The 23,800-nt window shown below is 38.5% G+C and overlaps 1 protein-coding gene across 2 annotated transcripts in view; it reads left to right on the top strand.

The window, feature by feature from the left end:
* Window positions 1-19,106, top strand: part of deptor (DEP domain containing MTOR-interacting protein) — a 37,920-nt gene extending 18,814 nt beyond the window's left edge. For both annotated transcript variants that reach the window (XM_042490745.2, XM_042490744.2), the window contains exons 6-10: window positions 2,981-3,163; window positions 3,613-3,750; window positions 6,953-7,023; window positions 7,460-7,564; window positions 14,178-19,106. In XM_042490745.2, coding sequence (XP_042346679.2) covers window positions 2,981-3,163; window positions 3,613-3,750; window positions 6,953-7,023; window positions 7,460-7,564; window positions 14,178-14,300 — 620 coding nt within the window. In that variant the 3' untranslated portion in view covers window positions 14,301-19,106. The remainder of the gene's footprint in view (window positions 1-2,980; window positions 3,164-3,612; window positions 3,751-6,952; window positions 7,024-7,459; window positions 7,565-14,177) is intronic.
* Window positions 19,107-23,800: the final 4,694 nt, after the last annotated feature.

Raw genomic sequence — 23,800 nt, 5'->3', positions numbered from 1 at the left:
GACAAAGGCTTTACACCCACAAAAGGACATATGAACTAACCACAAAGCCAGTGTGTTTCGTTTATTGTTCTAAAGGCTGGTAAAATAAACTCTCACTGAATCACTTCACAGTGGAAATACACTAGATTAGCATGTGGCTGACATGTTGGTTAAAGATAGCAGTGATACTGTAATTGGCGGACAGACAGTAAAATAAAACTGCCTTTAAAGTCTTGATCAATTCTAAATCTGCAACTGTTAGAGATGCCGTTTTAATGGGACCTAGAGGTTCAATTTTATTTTTTGTTTTTACAAAATTTGTCTCATTGGATTTTTCTATACTTTTGTAATAGTCCAAGTACTGTGCATTGTCGCCCAGAGTTATGTTGAGAGGCAGTCGGGTTAGAGGAAGATTTTGGAGGAATGGATACGTGAAGAAAAATGTTAAAATATTAACCTTTCTTTGCTCTTTGCACAATTTTATGTTGCATTTGTCTTTGTAAGCAAAAAGCCTGATAAGGACCTAACTTTGTCGCATGCTGTTGATATTGTCGGCTAAATACCCTGCCAGTCAATAAATGGTCCACTAGCTCAACTACAGCCCCAACTGATTTAGTGATTATTGATTTTAATGTGGATATGTGGAGGAAATATCTTTTTCTAACATGTTTGAATTGTTATTCTTGCTTACTAGTGCAATATAATCTAATTACATCATGGAAAGTTGGAAATTATGGTCTTTTTTATCATTTAACCCTTTGAACCCGGAACATATTTCCTTTTAAAAGCATGGTTAGAAGCCAATAAGCAACTTGAGAAGACATGACCCAAAAATTAGCAAGAAATTGGTAAAAGGTAAAAGAAAATTACCTACAAATTAACAATAAATAAATATATAAATGATTAAAAATAAAAGCTTATATTTAAATAATTTGTTAAATCTATTAATTTTTGTCAATTTACGTGACATTTCTTGTCAAGTTGCCAATTTCTTCCTTCCCATTTATCTGAAAGAAATCCAACCAACTCACTCAGAGCCCAAAGGTCCAAATACTTGTGAAAGGCATCTGAACACAGCACAAGAAAAGTGATGTCGAGCCAGGTTTCAAAGGGTTAACTGAGGCGGTGGAATGAGAGTCGGGGCCATGTTTGATCTTTGGATCTGCAAATCTTATTGAAGGAGGTTGGATGAGAGGAACAGCTGCTGCTATTGAGGACAAAGTTGGATAATTGAGCACTAAATCAGATGGGTCATGTTATTTTTAGGGGGTAAAGTCAGTTGATGTACATTTGATTATTTGTTCTGTATGAATTGGCCCCACGAAGCATCTAGAAATGACATTACAGCAGCCTCTGATGAAAATAAACCAGTTTAAATACAGCACAAGAGGAATGCAGTCTTCCTTATTTAGCACAAGCTGTTGGGTTTAAGTTATAGGCAGGTTTCTGATGTATGTAGCGGAGTGTTCGATGGACTTTCACATTTATTTTGATATAATAATTGTAGTGTGTATATGTGTGTGTGTGTGTGTGTGTGTGTGTGTGTGTGTGTGTGTGTGTGTGTGTTTCTTTTCTGGAGCCTAAGATTTTGAACTTCTTATGAACAACATGAACATGAACAAACAAAGGCATTAATCCGTGCCAAAATAGAGGAAATTGGAAAATTACTAAAATAAGTTCAAAACAACCAAAAAAAGAGGCAAATAGATTTGTGTTTTTATGAAATTGTTCCATGGATGGCAAATTTAGTTTGTAAATTGTAGACTGTTATATGTGTGTTGCTGTTTTTTTTAAAGTTATTTTTTAGGGCGTTTTTGCCTTTAATTGATAGGACAGCATGAGTGTGAGGGAGGGAGAGAGAGAGGGGATGGCATGCAGCAAAGGGCCGAGGCTAGAATCAAACCCGCGGCCGCTGCGGCGAGGACACAGCCTCTAAACATGGGGTGTCTGCTCTAACCACTGAGCCACCAGGCACCCCGTTACATGTGTGTTTTGTCCTGAGAGTCTTAACTTTTTATCTTTCATTTTCAAAAATTCTGTCTTGACAATCTCTAAATTTATCGTATATTTAAATTCTTCATTCTACATCATAAAGCAAGGCTGAAACATTCACACGTGATTTTGTCAGGAGAGAATTCATTTAGATAAAATTGGACTCTGGAATCTCCTCAGTCCAGCTGGTCTTATCAGCTCAGCTGAGGTCGACGCTCTCTGAGGTCGGTTTATGTTTGCTCAGCGCAGGTGATCTCAGCTCAGTGCTCGGTTTGTTTAGTGCTGCTCAGTTGAGCTCAGAGTTTCAGGCTCGACTGAGCTCAGTTCAGGTGAGAAACATAAATCTGCAGGGTTATTTTTTTCAAAGTTTGTAAAGCCATTTCGCTGAAAAATATTTTTTTCTTATCATACTATATGTAGTCTTTGGGCATAGATAACTAATGTTTACTCTGTATATTGCATTATATCTTAGGAAAGAAAGGTACTTCCATGTGCCCAAAAACTTCATACAAAGTGATAAGAAAATAGCTCAGACGACAATCAAGTAGTTTGTATGAGCTTTATAACAAGTTGAATATCCAAAATATTCACACAGATGAAGTATGGAAAAAAAAGTTTCATATTGAAGACATTCAACATTTGTCTATGGAATAATATGTGAATTTTCATGTGATCTAAAAATGTCATAGTTGTACTGGCAGATACTTGCACAAAGTATGCCAGAATTGGAGGCTCATGCAGACCTTCAATAACAGGTGCGCAGGTGGAAAATGTTCATACACTGTCGTGTTACTTGCAATAAACTTTATTTAAATATACAACATTTCAAGTCCTTGGACCTTCTGCAGATAAAATGAGTGACTTTACATGATGACGGTAAAAGGTATTTAGATAAAGATTTTAGACCAGTTAGACGAAATGTCGTGCCATATTCCCTTATACTAATTATAATGTTCGGGCACAAATTGGCTTATTTATTCCTCCAATGTCCATTTTCCTTTGTCACCAGTCACCAACAAGCACCACTTTGTCGACGGGCCCCTCCTCTTCCAATTCAGAATGAATTTCAGGCGACGACGGCGGTTGATCGAACTTCTTCATGAGCGCGGCCGCAGCATCCCCGAGAGTCACGACAGCCCATTCTGTCTCCGCAAACAGAACTCTGACGGAGGCAACAACAGCTTCCTCTCAGGTACACGCGGTACTATGTACATGTCTAATTATAAACTATATAGTATAGTATGTAGTATAGTTAAAGACAGACAGGAAACCTTTAATTTCTTTATAAAAGCTTTCTTTCTGTGTTTTTACTATAAAATTTACAGGCTTACCATTTATGGGATTCTGTCTTATATGACAAAAACACAGTGACATATTCACCCCTCCTGCATTATCTCCTGACACACATTATCACCTCACACTAAATGGTGTCCTTGATGGTATCTGTTTTAAAAGATAAGAGTAGAGCTATTTGTGTTGCTAGGCAGAAAAATGTGGTAAAAAATGTCTAGTTTACTTTGCCTCTAAAAATTTGTATTTAAATAGAGACAGAGGTCCCAGGGGAATAAAGTGTTAATACAACTAATGTTTTGGACAGTTGTGAAAAGTTTAACCATGTCTCTTTGTCTCTGTCCGACTCAGTGAGTCCCACTAAAGAGATAAAGTTGGTGGTCGGAGTCCGGCGGAGCAGCATGAGCAGCAGCTGTGGCAGCAGTGGTTATTACAGCAGCAGTCCTACGCTCAGCAGCAGTCCACCTGTCCTTTGCAACCCCAAATCTGGTGAGATGACACTGATACACGCATAAATAGAGTCTAGTTTGTGTCGGGCCTCGCTGTGCAGCCCGTAACAATAAATAGTAGAAGTGTAAAAAGTTATTTGTTTTTTAGTTTTAGTTCATGTGTTAGCTTTTATTAATGTGGTTTGTAAATCTCTACGACTGTTGTTGTATCTATGACATCACTTATAGACAGGGCAACTTAACCGAGTCGTGTTCCTGGTTTTCACCCAATGCAGACATTTCAACTGTATGCATCTCATATGTAGATTGATGTAGAAGTTGAAGGGATGTGGAAGATGTAAATACCGACAGATTAATTCCTCCTGGTCAAAATTTTGTAACGTTAACGCATTGATTATAACTTGAAGCTAGGGTAGGCAGTTACATTTTTGGTGTCATTGGGCAAAAATTCCACATTATTTTTTGGCATATTGTAATTCAGATGTTCTGAAAGAGACTTAGAGACTTAGACCAATCACAGGCCACTTTCAGAAAGAGCAGCTGTTAATCATGCCGGTCATTGGGCAGGTTTCCATAACAGATTTTAGCAAAACTTAAGCCGTATTTGGAAAATGTCGATAAAACATAATTGCGAGATAACTGCGTTTACAGTGATGGTATGTGACCTCTTCTCTGGAGATAACATTGTAAGAATGTGGCAATACATGTTCAAAACATTAGCAGGTTTATTTCTATTGCAGCCACTGCACAAGCCGTCATTATTTCCAATTGAAGGAGACATAGACGTGTTATGCGGGATTTCTGGGAGGTGATAGTCCATGATTACACAGAGGAATTGTGGATTCATCACTTTAGTATGAACTACTCAACTTTTGAAGAGTTACTTGATGCAAAAACACCTCTTGTAGCACCTGCTGCATCATGCCCGAGGGAGCCATTTCCTACAGAGACAAGCACATAGCAGCATGTGACCTGTAAAAGTGAAAAAAGGTTTTCCATTGCAGTTTTGGGAAATATGGCCTTTTCGAAATCGCCTGAAATACCATGTCATGCGAGTGTAAAAACTTTTTTTTTTGTGATACATTGAAGTTTTTTCAAAACTGATGTGTTTCATCTGGCGTATTTATATTTGCAGCTTCAATTTGTGCCATTTGAGGGTTAACAGAAACCCGCCTATTTGTCATGTGTGGCCAAACAGGCAGCACTGATCAAATGTGAATATGAAGATTCTGCATTGCCTATTTCTTGTCTCAAATGTTTAGTGAAACATATTTTAGTGTACGTTTAGCTGTAAAATGAGCAAGTTTGTGATGTGGAAGCAGTGTTGAAAACAGTAAAGCTGGAGCCCACTTATTCAATTTAGAGCCAAGCAGTACACTAAAATATGTTTCTGTATGTAGCAATGTATTTTTTTGTACCACAAGTTGAGTGCCATCTAGTTCTATTATATTAGAGGGAAGGCAGACATCTTTACGACTGATATCTCCAACACTCTGCAACTCACATCAAAACAATCTAGATTAATAAAGCGCACTACGGATAAGAGGAAACGTGTATGTTCAATTTTGGAGTGAACTGTCCCTTTAAAGCTAGTTTCTTGTAAGGATAAAAGTACAAAAACTCAAAACAGGGTACACCAAAAAATGACCCAAATCCATCTCCCCTCCATTCATTCCTTCAGAAATTATATAGTGGCCTGATTTCGTTTCAGTGGGCTTCAAATGACCTCTTATTAACTACAGAGGAAGATCAACATGAGCTGCTTGTAGCAAGTGATCATCATGCACATCATGTAGTGGAGATCTGAATGAAGTGGTGCCTTTGAGCTGTGTGTGTGTGTGTGTGTGTGTGTGTGTGTGTGTGTGTGTGTGTGTGTGTGTGTGTGTGTGTGTGTGTGTGTGTGTGTGTGTGTGTGTGTGTGTGTGTGTGTTTTCTGCTTCGTGTGTCTGTACAACTGTGAGCTTTCCTTTGATGTGTCTAATCCAAACAGGGAGTCCTTGACAGTCTCTTTATAGCAGCAGAGCCCCTTGACATGAGTACTCACAGATGCGATACACAATGAACAGGAAAAGGAAAGCAGGCAGACACACACACACACACACACACACACACACACACACACACACACACACACACACACACACACACACACACACACACACACACACACACACACACACACACACACACACACACACACACACCCCTGTGTCTCACATTAACTTAAGTAATGGTTTGTCTCACACGATGGCAAGATAAGGAGTCCAAACAGTAGATGGTACCAAAGTTTGTGGTGTGCATTTCTGAAGCCAGGCAGATATAATAAAAGGTGTTGGCCTCTTATATGAAACTACAGATGATAAGGTATTAAAAAAGAAGTTGCCCTGTAGGTCACATCAGGATTTCCACTGAGAGATTGTGGAATTGTTCAGAACAGGAGGATAAAAAGGTCTCTCTCACTTCACTTCCTCTGTCTTATCAGATTAGGCTGAAGCACTACTGACCACAAGTGAGTCATCAAGAACACACTGACTTAACAGTGTGTTGTTGTGCTCTCAGGTTTGTTTGGAAGATGTCAATCCAGCGCAAGCCTTTTAAGCACTTTGGATTGGAGTGTATGTACATGTGTGTGTGACTGCAGAAACACAGGGATAATGGCTGAAAAACATTAAGCTGTCTAATGAGATTCAATTTGTGCCTCATGTGTCACTTTATTTCATATGATCATACTTTCTGTGGAAAAGCACATGCTTTGGTCTGAAGTATGTGAGATGTGTGCACACACATTCTTCTGTAATATGTTTATGTGTGAAAAATGTATGCTTGGTACAGTATGTATGTGCATGGCTCATAATTACTGACCAGTGAGCTAAAATCTACCAGATTTCTGTTTTGCCGTATGTCATCATTTCTACTGAAGGAGTGGATTTAAAATGAAATAAAAATCATTTTTTTGAGACACAGAAGTCCAGTTACAGCTGGTGTAGAGTCATGCTGAAGTGAGTAACAGTTAGGGGAAGTTGGAGGAGGGGAAGGTGAGCGATACTGTTTCAGGAAGCAGTGAGCCTCCAGGCCATGTTAGCATGTGACTGACATTAGCACTTTCTACACATTTTTTTTACCATGGCTGTGTGTATGAGTGTGTGCATGTTCATACCTGTTTTTGTATGTGTGTACATGTATGTAGTCCCAATTATCACTGTAGCAAGTAACATGATGTGTGTGTGTCTTTCTCTCAACAGTTCTGAAAAGACAAGTTAGTCCAGAGGAGCTGCAGACACCAGGAGGACCTTTTATAAAGAAGACATTCACTGTAGGACACACACACACACACAGACACACACAGACACACACACACACAAAACAGAGCTCTAACAAAGACCACTTCAGCGAGGATGTTTTCACACGTACTCACAGTCACACATTCCCTGTCACACCAAAGTCATGTGCACACACACACACACACACCAACACACACACACTAATCAATCACATTCTGCTTTTTGTCTGAGATGAATGTGATTGCCACAGGGTACCCATTCAATAATTCCTTGACACAGTGGCACAGAACCTAAATTTGATCTTGTCTTTTTGGGACCAGTACGTGTTGGAGAGAGTCTAACCACAAAGACTAAATGACAAGCTACAGCCACTATCTTTCCAAATTTTAGCTTAAGTACCAAGTGTGTGCATTATAAACAGTGAGATGTCACTGTATCAACATTTCATGTGTTTTGGTTGCTGCTCAGATTGTCGGTGATGCTGTGGGCTGGGGCTTTGTGGTGCGAGGCAGCAAACCCTGTCACATCCAGGCTGTGGACCCTGGTGGACCTGCAGCTGCTGCTGGCATGAAGGTAAGAACCAGACAGATGTATGAGGCCCTGAAAGCACCGTGAGCCCCAGCGTGCTTCCTGCATCTCTTCCTCCATGGGGTTTCTGTTTTAAGCATAAATGAACTGTAATAGATTGAAGGTTAGATGAGGATGTATTGCAGTTTTGTTTTACATGTGTGAAGAGATACTGTAGGTTATTTTTTGGGGTTCTGTTATTTTATCACTTGCTTTATGACAGTGGACCCACAAGGCAGTATGGGGAAACCCTCGTTAAAGCCTTGAGATTGAATTTAAAACGTAATGTTTGCCTTTGATATTTAAGAGAGCATCTTCTGTGTGTTTTTACCAGGTTGGTTGCTGAAAGTACACTGAAAGTACTTATTTAAACAGTTTTTCGAGTGGGTTTTTAAAGGGATACTTCACCAATTGCAACCAGCTTTGTATCATTTGGGTAGCATGTGTAAAAGGGTAGTTGCTCGAACTATGGGCTGTACTTTCGCATTTTCATATTGCCTACTACCCATGCCGACACCGCGGACACAAAGATTATAAACAGTATGTACATCAAGTGACAAACTCGCCCCTCTCTCTCTCTCCTTCTCTTTATCTGAAAGTAAGACTGAAACCAGGCAATGCTGATCGAATGTGAACTAAGATTATGTAACTGCAGTGTCCATTTCTCCCCTAAAATGTTTTCTGAAACATGTTTTAGTTGTTTTTCAGTGTTTAGCTTTAATTATGAGAGTTTGTGAACAGGAAGTAGCACCATAGCGTTTCCTGCATAGTGAGAACGGAGATCAAGTAGTAAAACACTGCTGATCAAATATAAAACAATATTCTGTTACTGTGTGGCCTATTTCTCGCCTCAAATGTTTTCAGAAACATGTTTTAGCTTACTGTTCAACTGTGATACGCGACGTTTGTTATCAGTTGGTCGCTTTACATCACCCACCGGCAGAGCGTTTATTGGTCCGGTACAGCGCAGTGCATTCTAATAATTATAGGTTTTCTACCCCTTGAGCCAAAGGGAGCCACAGCCACTTTTCTCTGTTTTCCCTGGTCATGTAGCACCAATTTCAAAAAATATTGTCATCTTTCTACCGCAGAAACAGCCTAGCTTCTTTCCAGAAGTGAAATGCTTCTTTAAGTACGTACCTAAATATGTAGTGATATATTTAAGTGTAGACTGTGTCACAAATGTTTGACAAGAATGGAAGAGGGGAGTAGGAAAGGAAAGGAAAGTACATGGACACATGCCGTAATGAGGAGGATGGTCAGGACAGGAGCAGAGAGCAGCAAGAAACGTGTCGAGGGAGGGAAAAAAGTCACAAAGAGGGAAAACAGGGTAATGATGGCTCTGCTGCCACAGCTGGCATGAAGGTATGTGAGCAGAGTGGCAGCAAGGAATCCTGGGAATGCAGAGCATGGCGACTTAAACCACAACATGAAGAGAGGAGGAGATGGAGCTAAGACTGAATGAAAAAAAGCAGTAGGAGACAGAAAGACGAACTGAGAGAGCAGGGGGGAAATAAAGCGATTAAGCACATGATAAACTATTGGTTATATTTTAAAAAGTCAGGGACTGAATATTTTATAAAGTATTGCTAATGCCCAGTAGACACGTGAAATTATAGTAAACAATCAAATTTGCATTTGACATGTCATTGTATCAGTTTAATATGGAAACTCAAAGGTGGCAACCCTTTTTAAAAACTCTAAATTTGAAAAATCTGAAGCCACAGGGTTTTAACAGGATGCACTGACTCAAAACACCATGCGACTTTTCAGTTTGATTTAGAAAAAATAATGCAAATTTACCGCTATTTCTCCCCATAATGGCAGCAAAATTAACTATTTCCAACCAAGTAAAGTAAAGGGTGAGAGGGTCAGAGTCCCTCTGACTCAGAGGGAAGTCAGCCAGAAGATACATATGCCAAATAGTGTGGAGGAAGGATGCAAAGGATCTTGAGTATTAGCAGTGAAAGAGGAACTGGTCACTGGAAATAATATCACTTCTCCTTTTGTTACTGTTCACTGGTGTATTTTATCACCATGGAAACACGTGTCTTGGTTCACAGTTGGTCATAAATGTCATAAAGTGTGTGTCTCTTTGTCTTTGTGTGTGTGATTAGCTCTGTTGATTTGAGCGTGGACTGATTGTGAAGCGTACTGCGAGGTTTGAAGTTACACTTGACTTCAAATTTTAAGTCATTTTAATCTTTTTTAATTAAGTCTGGACATTAATATAATTTTTCTATATACAGAGGGCAAAAAAAAACAACTAACCACAATGTTAGGACATAAACACTTAAGACTACACTCCCAGTGTGCAGCAGTGTGTCAGTGTCACCAGTTTATTTATCAGGAGTTCATTACACTCCCTGCAGCTTCTCGAAGGTTACTCATGTTCCTCCTCACCTGAGTAGTTTTATTGATGTGTAATTAAGCAGTAACAGGGGATGCTGTGCTGTGAGGTGCTAGCACTGAGGTCCAGACAAAAGGCCAAAGAAGAAACTTATACCCATTGACCTCGGGGGCGGAGGTCGTAAAAAGCCCCATGAAGCTCTTCCCATTTCTCATCATACATTTGGAGTGTGTCTCTCTGTATCTTTTTCCACCTCTCACAGACACTCACATCAGCATCGGCCTGACCATAATGGATCCGAGCACTTATGTAACTGTACATCATTGTTGGAGCCTCTTCTAATGCACTTTTATAATGCAGCAGGTAGAGCAGGATGTGTGTTTGTCTCACTTTATGTACATTTGTGCATCCTGGACTGCACTGCATGTTTGCACACCATTATGTGTCCTGAACAACATGTTCTCTGGCATTATTTGTACCTCATGGATATAATCATCAGAGCTTCTGCATTTAAAAGATTTTCAACCCTAACACTGATTATTTCAAGATGAGATGATTTAAAGAAAACACTCTTAATACTGTGTGTAAGATTATTTGCACGTATGACCAGTTAAGACTTGCGTAAAGTATGTAGTCTGACTCTCTAAAATGAAAAGTTTGACATTTTAGGAAATACTGTTGTACACTTTGTCAGCCTGCTGAGACGCTGGAGTCTTATTGTCACTGTGAGGTTGCCAGACAACCAAAAGACTCCAGGAAGCAATTGCGAACTGGAAGTGATGTGTTTTACGTCAGCAAGCCAGAGCAAAAGGGGGAAAGTTTTATTATTTATTTTATATCAGATTTGTTTTGTTTTTGTTGTCTTTCTCTTTGTGGTGCTGTTTTTTGTCTTGTTTTCTCAGTGCTTCATCTGTATGTGTGTGATTGTGATGTTTCCTTCTGATACTGTGTGTGATGAAAGTTTTAAATACAGATCTTTTTAAAGGAAGAGGAGAAAGACGATAGTGATGGAGCATCAGCTAAGAACAGAAGCTCAGTTTTATGTGTGGTGGATGCTTCAGATAAAAAATGAAAGTTTGCATTCAGGGGAAGGATTTAAGTCTAAAAAAGACTTGAAAAGAAGGTACACAAGAGTGGAAGAGATGCAGCCAACTCACCTGCAAAAATATGTCACAAGCACATACTGACAGTGTTTCTGTAATCACCGTCAATAGCAGACAGTGGAGACAAAAGTTTCACACTCCAGCTTAAGCCTGATTGGTTGCTGCAACTAATTTTGGATTTGGGCCAAATTTCTGTAAAATGGGGCAACCCTTGCTTACCTGGTAGAGTTTGTGCCCGATATTGGCTGAGTCCTTTGCAGCGACTCAACTTCAATTCCGACCTGTGGCCATTTGTTGCATGTTTTCCCTCTCTGTCCCACATCTTTCCTGTCCGTGTCTTATTAATAAAAATCAAAATGCCCAACAACTAATAATAATTAAAAAAATAAATATTAATTTATGTAAGATCGTCTTTTGTTTGATATTCAGTTAAAGGGGACTCATGATGCCTTATTATTTGCTCAAATTATTACTGATCCAGCAATTTGATTGGATTTCAGGTGTGTGTGGTTTCAATTCAGTCAGTTGTTGTTTCTCTGGCTTTCTGATTCCTCGGGAGACATGCATGCAAATATGGCCATAGATCATCCATCACCTGAGTATTTATATTTTCTACACAGCTGTTATGACTAGATGAATATCTCTGCATGTTTGCCTACTTCTGCCTCTTTCCTCTCACTGTGCAAGCATAATTTTAACCCTCTGAGTGCAAGGAGCCATTCAGTCCAGCTGGGCCCCAGCCAAGACTAACAACCCCACAGGCTGAAAGGAGAGAAGCATCCGTGGGAGAGAGAGATGGGGGAGGTGTCAGAGTTGGAGAGAGTTAAGAGGTTGAAAGGAATGGTTGAACAGAGATAGAAATGAAGAGAAGTGGAGGAAAGGAGAGTGTGTCCAGAGGACTTTGACTTATAGGCTGCAGAGGTTTAGATGTGATTACAGTCAGAGTATGAAATTCCTCTGCAGCACTGGATTAACAGTCTGAGTCTTTTTGTCCCCTGCGTTTTCCTCTATTACTCTTAATCTCTTTTTCTACTCATACCCTCTGCCTCTTCTGACCTCTCCCTTCCTGAAACATCTATCAAGGCCGGAAAAAGATTTAGTCGCAATTGCTGTGGAAATAATTAAAATAAAAAGTCACTTTTATCTTTACGTTCTGAATGTAACATCAGTTAATGTAAGAAAATAGCTGCTCCCGGTAAACGATTTCCTGAGTCAAAAGCTCATGAAACTCATCTGTAAAGGTTTTTCTTCTCAGCAGTCTGAGTCTGCACTATGTTGATTTATAGGCAGTATGAATATCAGCATGATTATGTGCTTTTGTTCTCTGGGACACACCTCAAACCTTTATTTGCATCTTGCAGAGCTTTTGGAAAAGTTTTAGGAGCCAGTGAATTGGGAGGGTTGCTTGCATGTGTGCGCCTGCAGGAGCTTGCCAAACCGAACCACCGCAGCAGCAGCAGAAAAAGCAGCATCATGTTGCAAGAACGGCAGTGAGAGGCAGCTCAGACACCAAGGCTTGCTTCTATCAGAGCTGCCAAGTTGGAGCAGGGGTTAAATAACGATAAGGGAGGCGGGGTGCAAGCGTGACACTTGAGTGATTTGAGCGTGGCTGTCATGTTGTACCTGGTGTCATTTAGTCAGGCAACACTATCACTGTTTTTCTTCACTGATGGAGCTTTGAGTGTGTTGTCATTCCTGTGTTTTATGGCTGGTTAAGTTGTTTGGCTTTGTTAGCTGCGGCACTGTGAGAGGACAGATGGTTTTTTAAGGAGCGCTGCACCAAAAAATATGTCATTTGAGTTTCAAAAATTCATCCTCTGTACACTTAAAATGTGGTTCTGTAATGTTTGGAGCTTGCTATTTTGCAGAGGATGACAGTGTGGCCGGAATAACCTGTTCAGGGGCCTTTAGGGCAACAGTGACCTTCAGAGTTTATTTTGTGTCATTCTGCTACACGTGGTTTCACAACAAAATACAAGTTGTAGTTCCTTTAAAGCTACACAAGAACAAGAACTATTTATGGTGGAGTACAGAGGCTGAGTTGAGTCTTAGAGCCTGAGGAAAGAAGCTGCTCTGTAGTGTGGTGGTGCGACAGCAGATACTTCTGTATGGCTTGACAGACGGCAGCAGGGTGAACAGGCTGCTGCTGGGGTAGCCTTATGCAGCATGAACTAAATAAGTCCTTTTTGACATATAGTTTAATATTTTGGGATATGCTGATTTGGTTTCAAGCTACAGTGGGCATGGTCTAACTCAGAGAGCAGGTCTCCCAGCAAGTTCAAAAACTTGGCTATTAGGTCTCTTGCATCTTTCTCCTCAGTATTTTTCGGAAGTCCCAGTACTCAGAGATTTTGACGTTTTGAACATAATTCTGAATCTTCCACTTCAGCTTTGAGCAGCATGTTCTCCTCTTTCGCTGATCCCAGGTCAGACTGGAGTCCACTCACATCAAGTTCAAGCTTTTATGCTGTCGCTGTTGTCAGTTCAGCTGGTCTTCATCTCCCTGATAGTGGAGGCTTGAGTTCATTGATGATACTTTTCTCAGTTTTTCAAGCTCTTTTCCTAAGCTTCTCCCTTGTTGACCATGTTGCTAACATTAGCACGCTGGTTTTGGGCTTGTGTTCTTGTCTTACTGCCCTTTTTTGATGATCTGCTCATTCTGCCTCTCCAGCAAAGTGTTTGCTTCAAGGGGAGGACACAATATGTGATGATTAATAGTATTTTCCGAAAGGATTATGCTGAAGTGATTCAGTGCTCGGACAACGTGCATCTTAACACATTTAACCGGTACATAACCGGAAGTCTCCTCTTACAGTGGATTCTTATGGAGATCCAGAATCTCTAAAATGTTCATTGAAACTTCTCCAACCACTCTTGCAACATAATCCACTTCTCCACAGATCCAAAATTTTCATTGCATGCCAAACAATGCAAAACACTGCCAGTACGCTATTTCCTCATCGTCCTCCCTTAACTCTGTTGATGGAGTGATGAATGTTTTATTCCCCAAAGGCAGATTATTAGTCTAGTATTACTTGTCTCTTTTACTTGCTGATTCCATTACTTTCACTTCCACCTGTGTGACCCTTTTTATTGGTTTAAAAGTTGAGAGCATGACAGCCAAAAGCGTCAATTATCTCTCCCTCTCTGTCCGTCTTTTCTTCAGGTTTGTCAGTTTGTGGTGTCGGTGAACGGACTGAACGTCCTCTCTCACGACTACCGGACCGTCAGCAACCTGATCCTCACCGGACCCAGGACAATCGTCATGGAGGTGATGGAGGAGGTTTGAGGAGAGCTATGACAGAATCCATCATAGATAGTAGTACAATAATGACGTGGAGACTGGAAGGTTTAGGACTTGACCTCAAAACCACAGCGACAGAGCAGCAACTCTCTCAATGTCCCAACATTGTTTGGACAAGGTGGATGACTGAGAGACTGTTTAAGAATGTGGATATTCAAGTCAAGTGAATGATTCAACCTGTAGACAAAACACACAGGTTGTTATTTTTTCTTTGAGTTTAGAGGCGCACTCATAAAAGAGGGAAAGTGCAAGAGCCACAACTTCTACGGATGTGGACGCAGACTGCTTCAATGTGTCGACAAAGACCCTCAGTCTTAATGAAGAGGCCCCAGATTTAATGTGTGGAATAGGACGACTCATGTTCCCTGTTTTTCTTTGAGTTTGGAACTGTTTCATGAATATGTTGCTGAACATGATGAGCGTTTAAAAGAAATCATTAGAAACCAGGAGATGAACAAGTACCAGCTGAAAGTGTAACAATAAGGAAGAATATTTCATGCTGACACATTCAGTGACCTCTCCCCCAGTTAGTTTCCAACAATGGATCTGATGGCTGAACACTGCCCTCTGTTGGGAGAGACAGTACAACACAGAACATTTATACAATGATGATGAAAATCACAAGTTTCAGGGTGTTTTTTCATTGCTTGGAAAACCAGCTTGTTAAATAGAAAACAAGATGAATTTCTAAGCTTGTCATGTGCAAAAACCACTTAATTGATACCCAGGTAGATTGCTGTGTAGCTGCAAGGAATTAGTTTACATAATAAATGTGCAGTGATAAACTGTACGTGGCATAAACGGGCACAATGTATATAGAAGAGTTACAAAAGAGTTAACGCACAAACAAACTGAAGAAGTCCTGCTTTAGAAAAATAGTGTTTATCAAACAGAAACTCATAATTGTGCAATTTAAAATGAACTGCAGTACTGAGAATGTCTCGAAAACTTTATAAATAATTGTTTTGTGTAGGAGTAATTACCCCTGAGCTCTATAAGTATCTTTTAGTTGTTTTTTTTTTTTTTAACACAAAGATATACAAACCAGAAAGTTCCACAATGACATAGAGCAAGTCTCTATTATATGTGTTGTTAAAATATTCTTAACTCTAAAGTATTTGTAAAAATTAGGAAATATGTCTAAGAGGTGTTGCATTTATTGACTAAAAAAAACCCCAAAGACTAGGAGTGTTTCAAAACACTGGCAACACCAGATGAATCATAAACTATAAAAGTCTTGTTATACCTGCCAGATTTAATTTGGAACTGTAAAAGATTTTCTTGCTGCGAACAGAAGATTTAGTTGACATTAGATACAGAAAATGTATCTAAATATTTTTGACGTTTGAAGAATTAAAGGGTCGAATGATATAATTAGCACTTGAACTATTAAACATTCGTTTTTTTCAGTAACAAACACACTTAAATGACAAAAACATTCTTCTTTTTTAAAAATAAAATATAGATTTTGAATTTGTATACATATATATACACATGCAGGGACTTAGACTCTGAAAAGACCTTCTTAGTTCTTTTAATACATTTTTATCAGTTAGTTACCCTGTGTTATCTTGAATTCAGAAAGAAAACAATGAATTGAAGTCATAGTGGATCATGTTTAACTATATCAAAACATCAGTTTACAAACTCTCTCACAACTCACGCAGTATAATCCAAGTCTCATTTATTTAGTTGTATGCTCAGCACTTCCCAAGCACATACATTTTCACTGAAACCTTACTATTTTAAAAAACTTTGGCATAAACTGCACATGTGCATTACTCATTTGTGCGTGAGGCTGTTATTGCAGTATTTCAAATAGTAAGGTTTATCTTCAGGAAGCACTGAGCATACTATCGAATAAATGAGACCTGGATAATACTGCATGAGTTGTGTGAGAGTTCGTAAGTGTATAAGGGGTTGACCGATATTGGTTTTTTTCAGGGCTGATACTGATTATTAGTAGTTAATGAGACTGATAACCAATATTTGGAATCGATATGCATTCACAGTAAAAATGAAAATATTTCTGGCAGTATTTAGAAATTGGAATATAACCAACTCCAACACAAAACTCTGTTTAAATACCTTTAGCAAATGTTTAATCAAAAACTGAAACATTCAACATCATATACAGCAAGTTCCCTGCAACAAGTTGAGTGAAAATATAAATAAAAATGAATACATAAAACATAGCTCCCTGAGGTTTGACAAAGTAAAAGTTCCTCCCATGCTGACACTTTTTGTGCACTTTTTAATTAATTAATTTTATTAGTGATCATTAAAACAAAATGCTGTCGCAGATAATTGGCAAAATACTAAGAATCAACCCCAATAATCGGCCAGGCCAATAATCTGTCGACCCCTAAAATGTATGGTTTCATATAGTTTTGCTGATGTTAAACTTGGTCCGCAGTTGCTTCAATTCATGACAAATGTTCGCCTTTTTTTAGATTCTTTGTTCAGTCTGGAGGCATGTGAGAAAAACGTCTTCTTTCTAAATTTAGCACAGCACAGGGTGAGTTACTGATACACACATACAGATGATTTTAGGGGTGAAGTATTCCTTTAAAGAGGTTAACTAAAAGTTAACTGCACTAAAGCAGACTTGACATTTAGATAAATGTGCATCATTAGCCTCCCAAATAACATGAGAATTAACTGTATGTTTATAGACTGTGCCATCATGTGCTCACACATACAAGCATGAGAAGATCACCTTTAAAAGTTCATGATAATAAATAGAAGAGCATGGATAAGTGCTGCTTATGTTGCTCATAGAGCATGTGTCTGTAAACCATGGTTGAGTAAGTAAACACTTATTTACACATTTGTTTTAGACAAAACAACACCGCCTGGTTCATTGAATACATACTTTGTTCAGTTCTGAAGTGAAATTAAGATTCAATACAAATGCAGTAACCCCTTTTTTATCCAACATGAGCATATATTCAGGAAATCCTTGTTGCCAAACTGTAGATGTAACTCAGACATTGTGTGTGACAGTAAAATGCCTCCAAGTCTCTGAGGTGGACATCTCATTGGTTTTTCCTCCCTGAGCTTCGATGTTGTACGCAGTGAAATGCATGATTCCTGTAATTCTGTGCTTATGTAGCATTAGTTTCTAATCCAAAGCACTTCTTCAGTCTATTGATGTGTAGGACTGAGTTATCTGACAGATCACTTCAGAAGTAAAGTAGATTTGGGCCTTCAAAACTCTTTGTTTCTCAATGCTCTGTGCAACGCTGTGCAGGAGAACAGCAGAACAAAAGTTATATAGTTTAGTTTATAAATTTGTTATATAATCTTTGATGTTCTCATGACATTTTGTGTGAGTCACTTAGCTCAAAACTGTCATACAACATAGTTATAACATTGTTCATGTAAAGGTCATGGATAGTTTGTTGTTTCAGGTTTGCTGTGTTTGGTGAAGATATAATAGGACCCTCAGACACAGACTTCAGTATTTCATTTTTTTTAACGCACCATTCAGCAGGTAACATGGCAAAAATCGCATCTTCTTCTCAGTGATTCTGCAGTCAAGTGTTTTCTTTGGTCACGTCCTTAGTCTTGAGCAGCTGAGATCTACACTTGGCATGAATTCAGTTTTTCTCAGTTTTTCTATTTTTAAGTAAAGGTATACTATGCAGGAATTATTGTTACTGTTTGTAAACAGTATCATCTATGAAGTGAAAGTAAAAGCCGACCCTAGATTGGCATTTCGCCTAGCTATATATGCATTTTTTTCAACGCCGTGTCCATGAGTTTTGTAGCTTCCTCTTGCCTCATGCCTGTTGCTTGTGGTCTGGCACCTGGTATCTACCTTTTTATAAAGTCCTGACGTCACCTGTGCGCTGTGTCCAGGAACGTCCAGAACACAACAAAACAAGAAGAAGGTAAGAACTGAGGATCTCACAGCACACTTTTAATCAGTCATAAGTGATGACTGAGAGGGATTACTTTTGTATGAGTCTGTACATTACTTTTATAGGGAAATACTGCATAATATACCTTTTTAAAAACTTGCCTACCTGCAGTTTTCAACCCAGTATTTGTTCTTTAAACTGTGTCTGGTAGCAATGTGGCTGAACGGTTGTGACTCTTGAGGATTTGTTGGCTGTTTGTCTGAAGGCAGTTTGGAAAGGATACAGTGGTTGATTGTGGTAACAGTTGACTTTTGGCAACTAGAAATATGCAGAAGTGTGAAATGTTTGTATTGGACAGTCTTGAAGGAGTTCTTTGTGTTCTGAAACGGGTTCACTGACCGCTCAACGATAAGCCTGAAAGCATTTGCCTTAAGACCTCATTTTGCTGCTAATCACAGTCGGTGGTCATCTAATCTTTTGTTCTGTTCCCAGATCTGTTTATCTCTGACTTTGTGCATTAAAATTGCCCGTTGTACCAGGCGATCATGCGTCAGTTCTGTTGACAATCAGTGTTTTAAGGACATCACCTTCCTATAGCACAGTAGCGGTTTCAAAAGCAATGGTGTGACAGAATGTTTCTCATCACCGTCTTCTACATTGTGCTGTTGAGACTGTCAGCTTTAAACATCAAATTTGATGATTCTCTTGTTTAATTAAAGGGATTCTTCTACTTATGTTCACCTCATGAGGCCACAGTGATGGCCCAAATATTCTCATTGTGTTTTATTTTCTCCACTGCGTTTGAATGTTGGGTTTGACAACAGTATAAGCTCACAGTACCACAGTTTGTTTTTGACAAAGCAGCTGAAGCTCATTCTGATGTATTAAACAGCTGATTAAGTGTTTAATAAACAAAGTGATTCTACTCTGTGCTTATGGTTTCATCCCCAGGACTGTTGGAAGTGTTTTTGCTTACTAATTGACATGATTTAGGCTCATTTTTTGGATTTTGGCTCTGATTTAGTGCTTTTTCAGGCCCACGAGTATGTTGACTGTACATGTCTAAAAATCCAACAAAATCAGGTAAATTGTTGAAATTATGATGATGATAATAATAATAATTGAAACTGATACCTTCACTAAAGTCCAACAAAGTATGTTATTTATTAAGTGTTCCACAAATCAGTTTATTTCCTGAATCAACTAAACTAGCATTATTGAGTCTCAGCAAGTTGACACTTACTTCCCACTTTGATCCACTTTGTGTGAACCAATGTGACAGCATCCAGTCAAGTTGCAGGAAAGAACCGTGAAGAGCTAACATTACTTTAGTGGTCACCTGTTAAAAAAAAATGATACCAAAGATAATTTTGTCCGCATACAAAAACCATGTAGTGGTCAACAAAAAACATTGCAGGATGCAAAACATGCGATTTAAAATTAGGAATGTAGATGCATTAACTTTCAGCAAACTTATTTTGACAATCTTGTAAATGTAATATATTACTCTGTTGTTAAAATTGCATTGCATTTGGTGAAGAGCGCAGTATGACTGAAGACTTGACCCTCAAAATTTTGGACTTGACTCAGGACTCGTCAATCTTGACTTGGGACTTTCTTGTGACTTGCAAAACAATGACTTGACTTTGACCTTTAAAAGTGAAGCAAGCCTCTGATGCATCTGTCCTCGCCACATGGAGCTTCATCATGTTCTATTTTTATTTGGCAAAGACAAATTAAAGGGCATCTTCAGAGGTAGATCAATAAGTGTCTGATGAAATCTGATAACCTAAAGCAATGCATTCCATATCTGTGAGCTCACCAGATTAAAGACAAAAGAAAAAGTGAATTTCCTTTTGATTAATTTTTTTTTTCACAAATGACACATTGCATACTTTTGCCTCTTCAGGCCAATAAAAATCTTTCAAAGCAAATCTGAAAAGAAAAAAATCAGTCAACAAATATGACTTGCTAATTTTTTGCATAATAATAAACATAGTGCAAAAATATGAAGACATAATATGAAGTGAAAATAAGAAAATTTACAATAGAAAATGAAAAAAATTGTACAAATCATACAATTATTTACTTCGTTAAAGTGTCTGTTTTAAAAAGTGTACAGTTGTTTAGGAATTTGTCTGTTATGGAAAATCTGAGATGAAAGAAAATATTGGAAATATCAAACTAAAATGTTGCCACTGATTATGAGGTGAACACTATGCTGTAAATGCTCCACCTGGGTTTCTTCCCCTCCTTGACTGGCCAAAAGTAAAATGACTACTATACTTTTTAGATGCACTACCAAAAATCTACCAGCAGGGGGTACTGCCATACTGTAGTCCCTGATTCTTTTAACACACGTCCAGCCACGTCTCAGCCAGTGTTGTCTTTGAACAATTTTATGGATTTCAGTAAAGGACCGCAGACCTTTTAGAATAATTTGACCGTCTGTTTTGTGAAAGGTCTGAATGTGAATACCATGTACAGGAATTAAATATGTCTGCATTTCAGTGGAAGAAATTGCAAGACTGACTTTACTAGGATATTGTTGATGTCAGGTCACAGTTACGTCATTTATCCCCATTCAGTCTATTTTTTACAGCAGCCCTGAGAGCCAAGTGAGGAAAACCTGCTGATCTGTTTTCTCATCCCATCTAAATTGTTTTCTCTCCTGTGTTTATGGCTGAAGAACAGCTGAAAAAAAAAGGTTATGCCACCATACGTAAAACTTCAATAAATAGCCTGGGCTGTTATTTGCTAAAATCACTGAACTCAGCTGGCTTATATTTGGGACAGACATCTATATGGGACAGGTTTTAACTCCTTTCACACAAAACTGTTGCTCAGCAAAGACGGTAAATACATTGAAAGTGCTTATTTAAACCTATTTTTTTGTATGTCTCTCTTGTTTATGATGCCAGTATTACAGTTTACTAACCATGTGTGTAGCATGTCCGTATTGACAAAAGTTTAATCGTATATACGGGTATTTGTATGCACAATCTAAGAAGGTAACTAAGCAAACAAAATGGTTTTATATATCAAAAGAACTTCTATAAAAATGAACTGCATGGTGACTTATTGACCTAATCTTTCTAAGTTCCTTAATTTTTTTGTCATCAATGTCAATCAATTATGTTAATTTTAAAACATTTTTTTTAAATCTGTATTTCCAAAAAAAAAAAAAACAAAAAAGGAAAAAAAGGCTTTTTTTTGTCAGGATTTTTTTCTCTCTCAGTGTTTGTTGTTGTAAAACTCAATTTGGCCACAGAAGGCTGAGGTGCACCCCTACCTCATGTTCTAAATAGGACTAAACCAAGCCCCCAGGAACAATGCTGGGCTTTGAACCCAGTGTGACATACTGGCCAAACTGTGTAACTAAAACTAATGAGTCTGTCGTATGATGTCATAGGGCCCAAAAAACTTTTCCCCCTAGACTTCACTGTGAAAGAGACTGTAATCTGTAAATCAGTTCTTAAGCGTCACAACTCTTGCGAAATGACTCATTTCACTGTCACAATTTGATCAGTTTAGTCCGAAAACATTTTGAAATCTAGAAGAGCTGCATGATTAAAGTAATTGATCCCCACTGAAGTTATTGGAGCGCTAAACTGGCAAAAGTCTCTAGTGTGCTTGCTCTATGAGGTCCAATGATGTGGAAGATCTGGGTAATTTTATACTCGGATAGTCAGACTTTCTGGCTTCATTTGTCACCGAGCAACTTCCATAGCAACGAACAAACCTCCATCTCCAACAATATATCCAGTTCTTTATATACATCAATGGAGTAAACATGTTCATGTTTTCTTCCAGGTGACCTTTAATTTGTCCGTACGCTCTTAAAAAAGATACAAATATTGTGTGTTAGCAAGTTTTGTAACATTACTGTAATGTCAAAACTATTTTCCCCACCTGATTGACATATGTTTTGAAAATTAAGGAACTTGCAAAGATTATCATGGCAAAGCCTTTTTTCGCCTGCCATTAAATCATAACCACAGATGAGAAAACAATTTAGATCAGATCAGAAAATAGATCACCAGCATTATGTTTTTCACTGGCCTCTCATGGCTAATTTTTCAAATTTAGATTTACTTGCTTTGGTGTTGATGACATTGGATGGATGATCTTTTGAGCTGTCTGACTCCTCTGTACATTTCCTGTGGACTGGAGTAATCATGTCTTGTGAGTTGCAAAATACTGATTAATGTTTACCTACACTACACAGTTTTGTCATTTTGGAGTGACACTGCTCACAGTGACTTCACAGGCACTTGGTCCTCTTCTCTTTCTTTTTTGCTTTTCCCCTGCTTTTTTTTCCTAGGAAGACTGACAGATACACTAACGAAAAAAGGTGTTATCAGATGAGACCATGGCCACCTTTCATCCACCTATCTGTCCACCTATCTGTCCATTCATTGCATTTAGAACATTCATTGATTAGCTCAACAACCAACCTTCACGTCGCCTCGATCCATTCATCTGTCTGTCTGTGTATGTCAGTAAACAGAGTGATACATACACACAGGATATTAGAAACTGTTGCACACACACACACACACACACACACACACACACACACACACACACACACACACACACAAACCTGAGAGCGACAGCCTGCTGGACATTTTTGGGAAAGATAAAGAAGAAAGATGAGGGTACAACATAGGGGATTAAACTGATAAGAAGTGTGTTTATTTAACAAAAAGTGCAAAGCAGCAAACTTTGGATACAATTTGCACCGACTGTATAAAATTCTAAGTTTAGTTAAATTATTCAGAGGTGTCCGTGTTAGAACAAATATGTGGCAAATAGTAATGATGTGTTTGGAGAATTGGTGGGCATTTTTATTAGCAATTTTTGTGCTTTTCATGGGCCCTCAGAGAGTAATGTGTTGATTCGGCGTGCTCGCTGTACACTTAATCACAGTCGCACTGCCAAAGTTACTGTAGCAGTCCAATTCTGGGCCAGCAACACACTAAAAATGAATGCGCTCAGAGAAGTCTGGGATGAAAGCATTCACCAAGTGGCATAAATTATAAGATCATATTAAGGTTTGAAAAGCCCAGTTGGCCCAATTAAAGCAACACCAATTGAGACGTTACAAGCCAAGATCAAGTAATTAATATGCTTTTTTTTTTTAAAAAAAAAAAAATGCTCTCATGACAGAAGCTGAAATAAGAGTATTAAGGAGAAATTTGATGTGCAGTGAAAGCAGGTTTCATTCAGAGTGTTAGACAAGGACAAGGAAAACTTTCTCATTCCTTTCTACCCCGACTCTACTCTTCCTATCAGTGTTTCCTTAACCCTTTGAAACCTAGTGCAACACCACTCTTCTTGTGCTGCTTTCATACACCTTTCACAAGTATTTAACCCTTTGAACATGGAGCAAATTGGTTCATTTTCTTGAGAAAAACATTGGAAAAGGGCAATAAGCAACTTGGCAAGAAATATTTCACAAATTGCTACAATTTATTTAATCATTTAAAAATATTTTGAAAAACCCAAGCAAAAATGTCTAGGAAAAACAAAAAGCTATGGAATAACTATATAAAAACTATATATGGCTAGTTATCATAATTACATATTTAATTTATTAATAATTAAATTTTAAGC

Source organism: Plectropomus leopardus, chromosome 11 (assembly GCF_026936395.1).
Source record: "Plectropomus leopardus strain MGB_pleo_1.0 chromosome 11, ASM2693639v1, whole genome shotgun sequence".
Lineage (NCBI taxonomy): Eukaryota > Metazoa > Chordata > Actinopteri > Perciformes > Serranidae > Plectropomus > Plectropomus leopardus.
The sequence above is the reverse complement of the archived record's forward strand: the minus strand, read 5'-3'. Positions and strand labels throughout refer to the sequence as shown.